This window comes from Podarcis cretensis (genome assembly GCF_951804945.1).
Source record: "Podarcis cretensis genome assembly, chromosome: Z".
Taxonomy (NCBI): Eukaryota; Metazoa; Chordata; class Lepidosauria; order Squamata; family Lacertidae; genus Podarcis; species Podarcis cretensis.
The window spans coordinates 10,403,293-10,419,345 of record NC_137184.1 but is presented as its reverse complement, the minus strand read 5'-3'; the positions used below and the strand labels follow the sequence as shown (position 1 = coordinate 10,419,345).

Below are 16,053 nucleotides of genomic sequence, written 5' to 3'. Positions count from 1 at the left end.
CCTTTAACCAACTGGTCCTTTCTGATCATGTTTAACAAAACCTCCAGGACTGATATGAAAAGCAAAGGGGATATTGGGCAACCCTGTCGTGTACCTTTTTCTATAGATATTTCTTCTGTTACCACGTTATTTACAATTAATTTGGCCTTTTGTTGAGAATATATTGCACCTATACCGTTTTCAAAACCTTGGCCTACCCCCATCCCTTGGAGATTCTTTTTCATAAAGGTCCAACAGATGTTGTCAAAGGCTTTCTCCGCGTCCACAAAAATCAAAACTGCTTTCCTGTTAATGTCAACATCCAGCAGCTCCAAAATGTCTATAATGTTTCTCACATTGTCTGACATATGTCTACCTGGGAGAAAGCCTGTTTGGTCCTTATGAATCTCTTCTGCTAACACTCTTTTCAATCTTTTTGCCAAAATGTCTGCAAAAATTTTGTAATCCACATTAAGTAAAGATATAGGGCGGTAGTTTTTAACCTGGTTCTTCTCAGTCTCTGTTTTCGGTATAAGTGAGATGAAAGCCTCTTTCCACGATTCAGGTGCCTTTTTCCCCTTCAAAATTTCATTGCAAACTTCCTTCAATGGTTGTATCAGCCATTCTTTCAGCATTTTGTAGTATTTGGCCGTCAGGCCGTCTGGTCCTGGTGATTTTCCCAATTTCATGTTTTGAATGGCACCCTCTATTTCTTGTTCTGTTATTTCCTCATTTAAGATCCTTTTACTTTGTTCTGGAATTTTTGGTAGACCGTATTTTCTGATGAATTCTTCTATTTCTTGTTCGTTGATTGGCCCTTGTGCATACAATTTCTTAAAAAAACTTTGAAAACAATTGTTGATCTCATTGGGTTTGTGGATAATTTTTCCATCCATTTCTAGACTTGTTACAGTATTCATTTTCTGCCTTTTTTTCAGTTGCCATGACAGAAGTTTCCCACATTTATCCGCTGATTCAAAAGTTCTTTGTCTCATTTGCTTTATCTTCCATTCTATTTGTTGGTTCATAAGTTCCAAGTACTGCATCTGATAAAACTTTATTTCTCTCAAAATCTCATGGGACTTTGGTTTAGACCTCAACTTCTTCTCTCCTTCTTTTATTTTTTCTAAAATTTTTTCCTTCTTCTCATTTTGTTGCTTCCTCTTTATAGAATTTTGTTGAATTAGGAAACCTCGCATCACGGCTTTGCTTGCGTCCCAGATTATTCTTTTTTCCACATCTGTTTTCCTGTTGATCTCAAAGTAATCTTTTAATGTTTTAAGGGCCTTCTTGTGGATCTCTTCATCCTTAAATAGGGTGTCATTCATTCTCCATCTAAAGGATCCAGTTGTTGTTAGTTTCATCTCCATCTTCACCGCGTTATGGTCGGAGCACGTTTTTGGACATATTTCTACTTTTTTTGTTCTTGGCGCCAGACTGCTAGAAATCCAAATTTGGTCTATTCTTGTCCATGTCATTTTTGCTTCAGAGAAGAAAGTTCCCTCCCTCTCTAGAGGATTCTTTGTTCTCCAAATATCAATCAAGTCCATTGTTTCAGTCATTTCGAAAAAGATCTTTGGTAGTCTCCCTTCTTTTGAAATCACTTGTCTCTGTGCTTTGTCCATGTTTGTTGAGACAACTCCATTCATGTCTCCCATCATTAGGATTTTATAATCTAAAAAGTCAACTAATGTCTCGTGCAACTTCCTGAAGAATTCGGCCTTCCCTTCATTTGGGGCATAAACTCCCACAATTAGTATCTTTTCTCCTTGAATTTGTATTTCAATTGCCAGGTATCTTCCTTGTTCATCTTTAAATATCAATTTTGGAACCAACTTTTCCTTTGCATAGATCACCACACCTCTTTTCTTTACTTTGTCTGATGAGATAAATTCTTGACCAAGTCTCTTATTTATCAGTAATTTCCTGTGTATCCTGGCAATATGGGTTTCTTGCAAACATATTATATCTAATTGTTCTTTCTTCAAAATGTGAAAAACCTGTCGTCTTTTCCAAGGAAGGTTCAAACCGTTACAGTTCCAACTAAGGAGTTGCAGAGACATTTTGTATTTAAGTATTTAAGTAGCTGTTCCTCCAACTGCTCCAAGCTTCTGCTCTTCCTCCGATGGTGGTGGTAAAAGTCCAAATGACAAATTTGCTATATCAGGCGGTTCCCTCTCCTCCACGGTTCCTTTCTGCAAATCCTCCAGGTATCTCTCCAGAAATTGTTCTTTGTCCTGAATTGTTTTTATTTTAATCTTCCTTCCTTTAAAGTTAAAGGACAATCCTTGTGGAAACTCCCATCTGAATGGTATGGTGTTTTTCTTCAGCAGATCTGCTAGGCTTTTATAATATGTTCTCACCTCTAAAATGTATTTGGGGATGTCCTTAAAAATCTGTATCTGACAATTTTGGATCACCAATGCCTTTTGATAATGCAGATTCAATATTTTATCTCTTTCTTCTTTTGATCTCAGTGTAATTAGGCAATCCCTTGGTTTTTTATCCTGTTTTCTACCCAATCGAAAGGCTGATGTTATCTCAAATCTGGTTAATGATTTCAGAACATGCAGCAAATCACTCAGACCACGCATCAAGCTGTTAATCATACATTCCTGGTTGATGAAACTATTGCTGGTGTACGCAACTTCCTCTGGTTTTCTTATGTTTAAATAAATAAATAGCTTTTATAGATGTAGAACCAATTTATAACTTCCTTTTTTTCTTTTTGCATGAGCACTTCCACTGCCTTGGGATGCTGACGTCTTCTATCCATGATAGGCTGACCATTCATTGTACTGACCAGTTTACTTTTCTCTGCCAGGTACCTGCAAACCTTATGTCATTTGAATAACGTGCTCCAGTATGTGATGTGACTTCAAGTGCCAAACTGAAGGATGGGAAAATCATTCCCACAGGAAAATGGAGAAAGGGGACTCTAGAGTGAGCCAGCTGTCTGTAACAGTGACTTCAGCACTTTTCTTATATAACTTGAAAGTAATTATGACACAGCTTCTAAAAGCAGAAAGTGAATGTTGTCCTTAGGACAGGATCTAACTCAATGCACTGATGAGAGAGGTGATTTAGACTGATTGAAGATATAACCTGCTTAGTGCAGGATCCTTGACTTTAGCTTTGTGGTCACAGACTACTGTGGATTTCTGTTCTGCCACAAACTGTGCATCACATCTTCTGCGGATTTTTTTTTTTAACTGCTCTTTTTATTGTTGAGCTGCTTTATGTGACTGAAGAACATTTAGCCCATGTTGGGTTTTCAATTATTTCTAATGCACAAAATGATGACAGTGTTAACTTTGCTGCAAAGTGTCAATTAGAATAGGACATTGTGGAACAACGTTTTTATAACCTTAAGTGCACTGAGTTGCTTGGCAATGTGGCTGCCTCAGATTTTGTATCAAACATAGGGACAAACCAATGTTCATACCTGAGCTATTTGAGAAATGTGTATTTTGGCACAAGATAAACCACCTTCAATTTAGTGTTTGTTTCTTGTAATTGGTTGTGCTGCTTTGTTTTAATTAACTGCAGGTGCCCAGGCAAATGAAGGGTCTCTTGCTGCTGAAAAATCAGTTGGTGTTAACGCTCCTCCTGGGTTCTTTCACTCCAAAAAGAAATATTTGCCTTAAATTATTTGCTTTTCTTTTTACTGTGGGTGCTATTCATCAAAAATGTCTAGCTGTGTGTCACCTGCCCCGGGTCTTCTGGGGCACAGGGCATTTGCTCGATCAGTTAAGTTGCAAGAGCATTCCTGCCTTGGGACAAGGGGTTACACCCTCTCCCTTTCTCTGGGAGTGGGGGGCGGTTGCCAGTATATCCTTCCTGAGCCCACCTTTTTTGATACTTCACACACCTTTCTTTCACAGAAAATCAGTGTTAAGGCTGTATTCAGCAAGGAAAGAATACATTGATTATCTCCCTTTCCCTCATTTCCTAACATATGAATAGCAGTCAGTAAGCACTCAGCCACTGAACATCTGCAAGACTACAACTGAGTGGTACAGCTTTTAATAAATTTGGGAAGCCATTTCGGATTAACAGAACTCTGCATCTGAAGAAAGCTCTGGCAAGGGCATGCTGTCTATTGATCTAATTGGATATTGTTAATCTTTGAATATTTTTATTTTAAATAATTTCCTTTAATGTTCAGTGTCTGTTGACTGTATTGTTTTTAAATGTTATGTTGTATGCTTGTGTCATAGATCTAAGACTGAAATCCAGTATGAAACTGGCTGTCAAAGAGAACCTAGTTACTGAATCTAGTAAGCTACCCAAAAGGGGCAATAGGCAATTTTACAGCAAGATGTATCCCCAAACATCCTTTTTACAGTTGGGAGCTGCACAGCTGGCTTTCTTGCCAATCCAAAAGCTAAATTCATGAGAGTGAGGTAGCTGTAATAGGATATCTATAGGTCTATCAACAAACTCTTATCATCGGCCAATGAATGGAATTCTCTTTTCAGACATCACCATCTCATAATGTGTTGGGATACAATTTTGAAGGGTTCTCTTGTACAGAGAGATGGAGTTTACATGTTTGGATTGTTTTTTCAAGAAGAACATTTCTCTGGATTTGCCATCAAAAGCAAAGGTGTATGATTTTGTAACTTCTCTGCGTATATGTGCTGATAATATCCCACCTACCTGCAGGATGCAGAAAGAGACACATCTTGCCAGCTGAATGATGGTTATTAAAAGTCTGATCTCCAAACCTCCTACTTAATGCTGAAAAGCCAACACCATCCTTTTATACTAAATAATTAGCCTCATCCAGGCGTGTACTCAAGTTTTAAATGTCCGTATTTAAGCCAGAAACTCATTACAAAACCATGGATAACATTATCATCACTTCTACAGTTGTATTAAATCAAAGGATCTTTCCGCTGACAGCCCAGCCTGAATTTTATCCTTTGTAACTTCCAAGGATGCCAAAAATGCAAGGAGCACCCACCTGATGCAGGGAAACTAATAAATGGTTAAAAGGACTAGGCCTTCTCATGCTGCCAAAGACCAAATGCTATAGAAAGGGAATTATGACATGCATAATTTAGTGACTCCATTGTCAACGAATGGCTTAAGGAAAAACAGTGGTGTTTGGGTTGCCTACCAATCAAATAATCGGATGGAGAAGAACAATCTGTATGGTAAATTTTACCTCAGTCCCTTAGGGGTTAAAATATGCATTGGTTAGAATACAAACTGTAGCTCTTTCGTCAAAACATATTTGAAGCAAAATAAATTTGAACTGCTCAGAATAAGTTCCAAGACCTAGTTATATAATGATTCATCAGTAATCCAGGTGCTCACAGTTAGTCAGAAGAGCAACATTTAAACCTAAATAATAAATGCTTACACTTACTGGCTTGTTCATAAGTCAGTGTGAACCACAAACTGAAATTACAGTGGCTACATCCAAAAACCATACACTATTGAAGGCAAAGGGAGTTTATTAGATGCCTCTGAGTGGACAGAAACAGCTGTCAAACATGAAGGCTGGAAAATAAGGTAAATTATGAGGAAATAAGTCCCATTGAATCTAGTGGGCCTTCTAAGTAAGAATGTGTGGTATTTGGCTGCAAAACTCTTTCAGAACAAACACTTACAGAAAGCAGATCTGTATTTTGCTTTATATTTTACTTACTGGATAAACAAGGGAAAATATTTTGGCTTGTGAAGAATCCCCACATCACAAGAAAAATGCCTCCCAAAACTCATCAGCCTCCACCCTTTTACATCAAGCACCTCAATCCAAAGGAATTTGGATCAGAAATCAGCACAGTCCTTGATAATGACATTGCATTAATGAAAATAACACTTGTCATGGTGACACCCATGAGAGGGGAAATCTCCTTTTGAAATGAATGAAACTTGCATGCATCTGTAGAGGGGGGAAATCTCTTGGAATTAAGCTACTTGAAAGTCCCTCTGCAAATCTGCATTTGGAATGTTTTGTTTTGTTTTTGTTTTTAAGAAAAGAAAGCAAGAACCAGTGATGCAAATGGCTGGCCATAATTTTGATTTGTTGTATATGGACATGGAAAGTTGTACAATAATGAGTTGTGTGATAATGGTGATATGATGCGGTATTCAGCAATATAAGCATCTTTGCTGCAGTGTTTTGAGAAGATGAAATAAACGAGTGTTAGTACAGTATATGGAAATTGTTATTAGCATAATCCACATTTAAATGGTTCTCGTCCTATAAAAGCATGAAGCTCTACTTAGCTACTGATTTTTGTGTGTGTGCATCTTTTACTGTGAATTTAAGTGATGCATATTGGTACTATTTAAAATACCACCTCCCTCAAAGCATATCACAAAAACTGTGCCCTGGCATGTGTGTGTGTGTGTGTGTAAAAATACACACAAACTCACACTCAGCTCTTGTGCTTGAAAACAGTTCAAATAATTTCAATGGTGGCAACAGATCCACATGTGCAAAGGCAAATTGGCTTTGTCCTTTGAAATAAATAGTGGTGCTGGTGCAGGTGAGATAACCCCATACTGCACATCAGTATTCCTATGCCCAGAACAGACTACTGGATCAGGTCCTAGTGAACAGTGATAATTGTACAAAGCTAGTCTTTTTGTTCAGCTATTCTGCAAAAGGGTCCCTATCAAATTATTTTCAGGATGACTGTTAATGATTTGTTTAGCTGTATTGAGCAATATTATTTATTATTAATTTATTAGTGTGTATGTAATTTAAAAGTAAACTTAGTGCCAAAATGCATGTTTTTCCAATTAGCACTCAGTCAAGGTATAGACAATAGTATTCAATTTTTGACCCATTTGACACATTGTGATGTAAACCAATTTCTATATTTCAATTTGTTTCTTGTGAGAACTGTTGCACTATTTTATTTTATTTTTACTTTTAGCTGTATTCCAGCAGCCCACTGCATGCCATTTGTGTAAGGCCTCTTTCTAAAAAATCTTGTGAATTGTCTCTCATAATAACCACTGAACTTTTAACTCTTGTGTGGGAGTCTTTTAGGTTTTTGGCACAGTATTTTGTTACCTCAGTCTTCTATCAGGTTGCTGTATTTTTCAGCTTGTTACATTGATGATAATTGTTTCACTAATTAAAAACTTTAATGTAAAAATAAAATATAGTTTTCTTTCTTTAGCACATATTTTACACATATGGTTTATAACTGCTTTTTGACCCAAAGGCCCTCAAAGCTATGAACATATTAATACAAAAGAAAAATGCAATTAATATAAAATAGCAGATCACGATTACACTGGTTGTGCATTCGTCAGCAGCATCCATGCTGTCACTTAACATGCAGCTCCCCAGCATTCCACCTTTTGCTTGGGAGCCAGGTTAACTAACACACATAAACCTCTTGCCCAGCTCATCCAATCTCTCACATCCACAAGCAGTCATCCAGCAGCAGTACCCTCATCCTCATCACCCCCCAAAGGGGTAACACAAAGGCGTGATTTCCACTTGCAGCTACTCACATGCAATAGGTTGTTGTTTACCAGGTGCAGATAAAAAAGTATGGGGAGCCAAGTTAGCATTGTCAGGCTCCTGCCAAGGCCCATATTCCTGAAGAGGATGTTTATTGATCAAGAACTTTCTGGTCCTGCTGCTTTTGCCCCTTGAAGTTGCTGCCCTCAGTGAATGGACAACTAACTACATTAAGTGAGGATATAGAGCAGCACGCCCAACTTGCTTTGCACTCCCCCTCCTAGTTGCTGAGTGGATTGGGCTGAGAGTGGGGAAGCAAATGGGCAGCAGTGGCAGGGTTAAAGAAGAAACGGCCCGATTCAGAGACAGTTGGTCCACTTGCCCAAGAGTTTCCAAAACCTAAAAACTTTGCAGAATTAGTGTTCTTGAGGATTTCAACTTTTCTTGTTTTTTAAAAATAAAAGGCTTCTATCCTTTGTGATATCAGTGAAATTTATATTTGAAACTGCAATGGGTATTGGCAGAAGCCTCCAGGGTTCAGGAAGTTGAATTTGTTTCTGTTGAGGTTCTGAAGAATAAAAGACAATTCCATAAAGCCTGACAAGAACAAAATATGTATAAAGAAAACTAGGAAATGTTGGGGTTAAACAATCAGGCAAAAGACTTTCATCAAGCTGCTCACACAAATTTGCTGGCATTTTATAGTTACCGTATTTTTTGCACCATAACACTCACTTTTTTCCTCCTAGAAAGTAAGGGGAAATGTCTGTGCATGTTATGGAGCGAATGCCTGCGGGTGGCAGGGGGAATCTGCTGCAGTTGTGAGCAGAGGATCCATGGTTCCCCTTCCTTCCCTCCTCCGTGGTTACAAAGCATGGATCCACATGGATCCTCAGGATTTTTGCATTGGGCTACTCCAAACTCACTGTCAGATCACATGTCTGTGGCCACAGCATGAACCACAAAAATCATATATCCACTATTTCGTTTATAATTTTCCCCCTTGTTTTCCTCCTCTAAAAACTATGTGCGTGTTATGGTCTGGTGCGTGTTATAGAGCGAAAAATACGGTAATTATCAACTACATGCTCCCCCCCCCCAAAAAAAAAACCTGAATAGGGAAAAACAACATTAGAAGTGGTCCTTGGTGTCAAGTTAAGCTGTCAAAATTTTCACACAGCTCTTGAATAGCACTATACTCAATGATACTGCAAACAGAACTTTGACAGTTATATGCCACCGAATTTCAGGTGTAGGGGATAAATGTTAGGAGAGAGCTCTTTAATGTCCTGCATGCAGGCTTCCTAGAGGCATCTGGTTGGTTACAGTTTTATGTACATGAAATGATTTCTCGGGGAAAACTAAGAACTGACCAAAGGCCTGCTGAGGTGGCCTCCCATGTGACTATGGGAAGCACACAAGCAGGATGTAAGTGCAATATCCTTCTCCTACTGTTGGTCCCCTGAGAGAGACTAGTATCCAGACGCAATGTATCTCTGTTCCCAGAGGTTAGGGCTGGACAATATCAGCTGTTCAACACTGCCATGTGTCGCCAGCCAAACATTGTGCTTTGGTGGTATACTGCAATGTTGAAAAAACATGCTGCATTGGCCTCTGCCCACAAGACACCGGATGAAACTTTTCCAGCTCTCACCTCGAGAGCTGAGGTGGTTTCACCCAGGCTTGTACAAGTTTGGGACAATGCAGGTCTCTCCATTGTATGAAGGCAGATTAGGATGGTGGTTTCACCCTTGGCAAGGAACTAAAAGCACCACTGGCCAACTGGAGGGGGTCTTGCAGGGCTGCTGCAATGGAGCCAGTTTTTGGCCTGTGACCTTAGGGGCCAACCCCTAAATACACTCCTGACTTAACCTGACTAGAACAAATTATATTGAAAGAGAAACAGGCATTCCCCTTTTGCTTTATACTTTTTTAAGCAGTCTTAAGTTGGTGAGTATCAGCACATCTTTGTGTTAATACATTCCATAGTTTAATTGTATGCTGTCTCCATCCTGAATTTCCCACCATTCAACATGACTGGACAACTCTGGGTTCCACCAATACAAAAGACACAGAAAATGTTGCTCTAAAAAAGGTCTGAATCAGCATAAGGTAGCTCCTTCTGTTCATGTGTAGTTTTTCTGTAACCTAGTAAACACTGTTTTCTCACTGTGCCAATTATAGGCAAGTATTGGGCATCATTTTGCTTTTATTTCTGTAGCTAAATTATACTTTGCATTCTCCCTTCACTTTCAGAGGCACCATGCCTTCTGAATGTGTTACCGGGAATCACAAGTGTGAATTACCAGAGGCATCTTAAGTGGCCACTACAAAAACAGGATGGATTAGATTAACCTTTGGCCTCATACATCATGGATCTTCTTATGGGTTACAATAAATAAAACTAGTGTTTTGGTTAAGTGACTCTGAGTGTTCTGAGAGGGGGAAGTCCAAACAGGCTTATCAAGGTGAATGCATTAATCCTTTCAGTCAAATTATTAAAGTAGACTTAGGGTGGGAACACTGAATGATTGAAGACTGGGAACTGGCCTGTTTCCGCCTGAGGCCTACTCCTACTGTGCTCTATAGTGCTGGGTGCCTCAGATTAGTGGCTGCCAACCCTAAATCTAAATATTTATACCTTATGGCATTGGCAAAGGGTCCTAGAAAGTAGGGAAAGTGCCCTTTGAGATTCCTGCATTGCAGAGGGTTGGGCTAAATGACTCTTAGGATCCCTTCCAACTCTATGTTCTATGATTCTTTTATTATCAGTGGGTAGGATGCTTTAAGGGACGCAGGTGGCGCTGTGGGTTAAAGCCTCAGCGCCTAGGGCTTGCCGATCGAAAGGTCGGCGGTTCGAATCCCTGCGGCGGGGTGCGCTCCCGCTGCTCGGTCCCAGCGCCTGCCAACCTAGCAGTTCGAAAGCACCTCCGGGTGCAAATAGATAAATAGGGACCGCTTACCAGCGGGAAGGTAAACGGCGTTTCCGTGTGCGGCTCTGGCTCGCCAGAGCAGCGATGTCACGCTGGCCACGTGACCCGGAAGTGTCTCCGGACAGCGCTGGCCCCTGGCCTCTTAAGTGAGATGGGCGCACAACCCCAGAGTCTGTCAAGACTGGCCCGTACGGGCAGGGGTACCTTTACCTTTACCTTTAGGATGCTTTAGTCCTACTGACTTTTAAAAATATGAAGGTGTTTGAGATTTTTATGTGTTTTGTTTTATGCTGGTGTTACGGTAAAATCTGGGTGCGAGGCTGCTCTGCCACCCAGTGGCGTAGCGTGGGGGGTGCAGGGGGGGCGGCCGCACCAGGCGCAACATCTGGGGGTTAGGGTTAGGGGGCGCAAATCCACGGGTTAGGGGGCGCAAATTACTTGCCTTGCCCCGGGTGCTGACAACCCACGCTACGCCACTGCTGCCACCCAGCTCGTTGGACTAAGTCCGAGGGTCCCTGCGGAGTAAAATGAGCTCAGCCGGAGACAGGAGCAAGCTGCAGAAGATCCAAGTTTATTGCGCAACAGGTTCAAGGAGAGATTGAACAGCGAGAAAGGGGTGACATGAACTTTTGAAACTTCCCTCCATGTCCCAGAATACAGTGCAAAATACATCCCAGTTACATCATGAATACATTAAGAAGAGGTTGGGTTACACAGATTACATCATGAATACATTAAGAAGAGGTTGGGTTACACGGATTACATCATGAATACATTAAGAAGAGGTTGGGTTACACAGGGTTAACATATGGAGGAGGGAGGGGGGAATATGCAGAGCTGGAGATATGCGCAGATAAGCACATCCTGAGTACCGGTGATGAGAAGACAATGGTCCATGTACTGGCATTGCCCGGAGGAAAGGCTTGGCAGAGTGATTTGACAGGATTAGGGGCTTGACACCTGGCTTGAGGGATTATGGAGGACAGGGGAGGTGTCATGGAGTCCTAGAGAAATTGAGCAAATTGGCACGTTGAGTTTCTATGAATTTTATAGATTTTAGTCCCTTTTGACATTGACAATTGGAAATAAATGGATATATTGTAGCGAAGAAGGTGAAGAAGACATGCTCCCCCCTTCCGTATCACTGGTTTTCATGTGCATGTTTTAAGATGCCTTGAGCTACTTTTATAAAAAGAAACCGATAGGTTACATATTCATCACCATCATTATAACTGTTATTTAAAAGGCAGGTTTTACCAAGAGTTTGTCTCAATTTTCTTCCCATCCCACCCTGAGGAAAGGCAGTTGGAGGCTTTAAAAATCCCCTCAGGCTTGCTTTCTTTTTCTGAGGGGATTTTTAAAGACTCCAACTGCCTTCCCCGTCCCCTTTTCGAACAGATTTTATTTTATTTTATTTCTATGCCGCTTTTCATTCAAATGAATCTCAAAGCAGCTTACAAACAATCAAGAACAATAACAGAGCATTGCAAATACATTGCAAGTCCTATAAAAGATTAAGAAAACATCAACAATTACAATCTGTAAAACACTATTAACAAAACAACAACGAAAAATAAGCTAAACATTGCAGTTAACACAAAAGGCATATTATATGACTGAAAAAATCAATACGGCATTAATGATCTCTAAAACAATACAGTGGTTGGACAGGGGCAGATGGAGGGGAAGTGAGAGGCTACATTTTGAGGGCAGAACGGAAAAGGGCCCCCAGATTTAAACCACCAGAGCGAAATGAGATAAATAATAATGTTCTCTTCTTGATCCGTTTATCAACTGTCGCCGTTACACACGTTAATCTATTTAAACTGCTATCTTAAGGGCAGGGTTCCCCACTCCTGGTGCGCGTGCGCCATGTGGGGGAGGCCATATTCACAGTCTAAAAGCAGTTAGCTTCTTGATCTATTTTAAACTGTTACCTTGAAGAAGATTGTTCCTTTGTGTTGTTGTTGTTGTTTTTTGCTCCCTAGACAGATATGTCCGTTTTCTTTCCATCGCACTCGCCCAGGACCCATTTCAGGGGAAAGATGACTTGAAGAGGGGGGGAAAGGCGGGAAACGTCCCTTTAACTGCAGCCTTAAAAAAAAAAAAAAAATCCCCTCAGGCTGCTGTTAAAGGGACGCTTCCCGCCTTTTCTTTCTGTCCTCAGAGGCCTTAAAGTGCTGGGAGGTAGGAGGGCAGGAAGGAGCAGGTCTTAAGTTTCTTTTAAACCGCGCTTTCTTCCCCCTTCGTGGCAAATCCTTGTATAAGAGGTAATTCTAACCGCCGCCCCCCCCCCCGACCCAAGTTGGTGAAAAATACGCTCCCTCGTTATGGGGGGTGCGGAGAGCAGATCGGAGAGCAGATCACAACAACCTTCTATAGCTGGGGAAACAGGCCCCCACCACCACCACCACAAACACACTTTGTATATTGGGGGGGGGGGTCCTGGATCCATTCACAAGGAAGGGAAGCGCGCATATTAATGGAGTGGGGGGTGCCATCCCCTTACCAGTTTGGGGAGCGTGTGGTAACTTTATTAATAGTAGCAGGAATGACCAAACGCCATTTTGGAAGGAAAACGGATAGGAACCCTTTATGAATAGGTGCCGGGGGTGGGGGGGAGAGAGATAGAAAATCCCGAATTTGCAAGATCTGAGAGGTATTTCTCACAGACTAGGAGGGGGAATGAGAGAAACCCACATAAATAAGTATGGGGCTAGCTAATAACTTTTTCTTTGGGGTAAGGGATAGCTTTTTAACATGGGTCAGAGAGCTCATCTATAAAGGTGGAGTAACGTGTTTTTTGGGCAGGGATTATATTGTCTTTTTGTCAATACTGTACAGTATAGAAGAATTATCCCACATTTATTGGTGTTGGGGAGGGGGGAGGAGATTCAGAAAGTAAAGGGGGGGGGTCATTTATAGCAGAAGGGAAGCTTATTTAAATCACTCCCCACTCCCATCCTCTCCAGGAGGACAAAGCAAAGTCCCCCTTAGTAGGAGTGTGAGGAACTAAACTGGACTAAGTTACAGATAGGTAGCCGTGTTGGTCTGCCATAGTCAAAACAAAATAAAAAAAATCCTTCCAGTAGCACCTTAGTTGGTCTTTAAGGTGCTACTGGAAGGAATTTTTTTATTTTGTTTAAACTGGACTAATTTATGGTTAGGGAGTGTGGATTCCTTTCAAGCACACACTGAGAAGATATTTCATATATGGGAGAGCTGATCACACATAATATCATCATTATGAGTTGGCATGTATTCCAGTGTCACAATTATTCAATATTTTAAGGCCTTGTTAAGCATCTTTCTAAGTCTATCCTTAAAATTGGTTTCTTGGTTTTGAGTAAGTTGATAATAACATTCTCTCCCTGCTTTTCCATTTCAGTTACAGGCACTTTGTTGCAAGGCCAGGAGTTAAAGATGTATTTCTGTAGAAGAAACAATTTTATGGTGGTAGTTTCTTTTCTAATTGTATTGTCCTTTGAAGCATACTTGTGGCTGATGCAAACCCCTTTGCTGCCACAAACAATACAGTCAACGGATCTCTGCAAAGGTGAGATTGCCAATGATACAATAACAGCTTTAAAATATAATAAAACATTTATCATTTCACCGTATCACGATGACAGAGAAGGAAACCTAACTCGTGTGATCGCAGTAGTGCGCTACAAGAAAATACAGGACCTTTATTGTTGGTTTTGCTGTAGTCACGATGGCCATGTCTCCATAATAAGAGCAGCCATAGACATTCACTTGGATAGAACTGATTTCCCTTTTGGTCCAGCAGATATCGTGTGCTTGGAACCCAGAAAGTGCTCTCCAAAATATGTGTCAATTCATTCATCTCCTAGAGGGAAAATCGACAAGCTACCAAGGTTTGAAATTAAGAACCGTGTGCCCGAGGATTCATTTTCTGCTGAATTCACCCTTTGTCTCCCTGTCATGTTTGGAAACTACAGCAATGTCTTGCAGTTCATACAAAGCATGGAAATGTATAAAATTCTTGGTGCACAGAAAGTGCTGGTCTACATGTACAACTGCAGCCAACTCATAGAGAAAGTATTGGAATTTTATGTTTCAGAAGGTACCATTGATATTATTCCATGGCCAATTTTTTCATATGTTAATTTCTCTTCTTTCTGGTATTCTTCCAAAGACTGGGACTATGGGAAAGCTACAGTCCTAAATGATTGCATCTACCGCAATATGTACAGGAGCAAATATGTGGTTCTTAATGACATTGATGAAATTATCCTACCCATTAAGCATCTGAGTTGGAAAACAATGATAAGCGATCTTGAGGATCGAAATCCAGAGACAGGCATCTTCTTGTTTGAGAACCATTTATTTCCTCAGCATATCTTTTCCTCTACAGACACACTCAACATTTCATCCTGGAAAATGGTCCCAGGAACTAATATACTGCAGCATATTTACAGAGAGCCCATTAAACTGAAGTTTAGTAATCAGAGAAAGATGATCGTTAATCCAAGAGCAGTTGTTCAGACTTCAGTCCACACCATTCTCAAAGGTTATAGTAAGACGCTGGTAGTTCCCAAAGACATTGCAATTCTTTATCATTGCAGACAGTATGTTGAAAAAGAGGTCCCTGGAAAATACCTCATTAGGGACACAACGATCTGGAGATACAATGTTTCTTTGATTAATAATGTTAACAACATACTTGAAAAACAATTCCCTAGAAAGAGTTCCAAGTTTAGATGGAATAAATTCTAGGAGGCATTGTAGCTTTTATAAACAGTTGTATTTTTACACATACAAAATTACTTACTAACAAAGTGCTGGTACAATCCATATGCTAAATTTGTAGAACTTAATTCTACAATTAGAAATGTACAACCACCTACTGTATGCTCAGTAAAGTTGTAAGGATTTTTTTAAAAAAACATATTTCCCCCGGACATCAGTTTCTATTCACTGTTACCTGGACTTAAATCTACACTATAGATTGCCCTAAGGTCATACTCTTAGAACTGTCATGGCTTTCTTCAAAAAATCCTAGGAACTGTAATTCACCGACTGTTTCTCTATTCCTCTCCCTTTTCACTGTTTCTTTGCTTAACATCCTGTCCAATGAATAGTTTTGAAAAACTTGCTTATCATTTTGTGCAGTTTATTTGGTCCTGAATAAAGAATTTATCTGATGGTTTCGGATTTTCTTCTTTTTCCTCCAAACTGTGGCTGGAACTAATAATACAAGCTGTGGCAGAAACTCTAGGAGTCTCTCTGAGTGGAAAAAGAACTTGCAGGGTATGGGACCAAAAGCCCTTTCCTCTTGTTAGCATTTACAACCCCACATCTCCATTCTGCATGTTGTTTAGTCGTTTAGTCGTGTCCGACTCTTCGTGACCCCATGGACCAGAGAACGCCAGGCACTCCTGTCCTCCACTGCCCCCCGCAGCTTGGTCAGACTCATGCTGGTAACCTCGAAAACACTATCCAACCATCTCGTCCTTCTCCTTGTGCCCTCCATCTTTCCCAACATCAGGGTCTTCTCCAGGGAGTCTTCTCTTCTCATGAGGTGGCCAAAGTACTGGAGCCTCAGCTTCACAATCTGTCCTTCCAGTGAGCACTCAGGGCTGATTTCCTTCAGAATGGAGAGGTTTGATCTTCTTGCAGTCCATGGGACTCTCAAGAGTCTCCTCCAGACCATAATTCAAAAGCATCAATTCTTCGGCG

The 16,053-nt window shown here is 40.6% G+C and overlaps 2 protein-coding genes and 1 long non-coding RNA gene across 17 annotated transcripts in view; 2 read left to right on the top strand and 1 right to left on the bottom strand.

Annotated features, from left to right (window-relative positions):
* RALGPS1 (Ral GEF with PH domain and SH3 binding motif 1) overlaps nt 1-7,108 on the top strand; it is a 263,929-nt gene extending 256,821 nt beyond the window's left edge. For all 8 annotated transcript variants that reach the window (XM_079962103.1, XM_079962105.1, XM_079962100.1 and 5 more), the window contains one exon: nt 2,804-7,108. In XM_079962103.1, the coding sequence (XP_079818229.1) occupies nt 2,804-2,833 (30 nt within the window). In that variant the 3' untranslated portion in view covers nt 2,834-7,108. The remainder of the gene's footprint in view (nt 1-2,803) is intronic.
* Nucleotides 1-12,449, bottom strand: part of LOC307207946 — a 41,546-nt gene extending 29,097 nt beyond the window's left edge. For 2 of the 3 annotated variants that reach the window (XR_013834864.1, XR_013834865.1), the window contains exon 1: nt 12,288-12,449. This is a non-coding gene — a long non-coding RNA (uncharacterized lncRNA). Of the gene's footprint in view, nt 1-7,467; nt 8,015-12,287 lie in introns of all 3 variants that reach the window. The other variant, XR_013834863.1, reaches the window with a different exon arrangement.
* A 6-nt stretch (nt 12,450-12,455) lies between these two features.
* Nucleotides 12,456-15,523, top strand: LOC307207886 (beta-1,4-galactosyltransferase galt-1-like). 6 transcript variants are annotated; one of them, XM_079962161.1, is made up of 2 exons: nt 12,456-12,620; nt 13,739-15,523. In XM_079962161.1, the coding sequence occupies exon 2, from the start codon at nt 13,774-13,776 to the stop codon at nt 15,088-15,090; it is 1,317 nt and encodes a 438-aa protein (XP_079818287.1). In that variant the 5' UTR covers nt 12,456-12,620; nt 13,739-13,773; the 3' UTR covers nt 15,091-15,523. The 6 variants fall into 6 exon arrangements, with proteins under 6 accessions (XP_079818287.1, XP_079818292.1, XP_079818290.1 ...); XM_079962166.1 differs by having other exon boundaries at nt 12,485-12,537; XM_079962164.1 differs by lacking the exon at nt 12,456-12,620 and adding an exon at nt 12,689-12,877.
* The last annotated feature ends 530 nt before the right edge of the window (nt 15,524-16,053 follow it).

Excerpts from the sequence above, each read along its gene's own strand:
- LOC307207886 (XM_079962161.1), top strand. The coding sequence starts at position 13,774 with ATGTATTTCTGTAGAAGAAACAATTTTATGGTGGTAGTTTCTTTTCTA.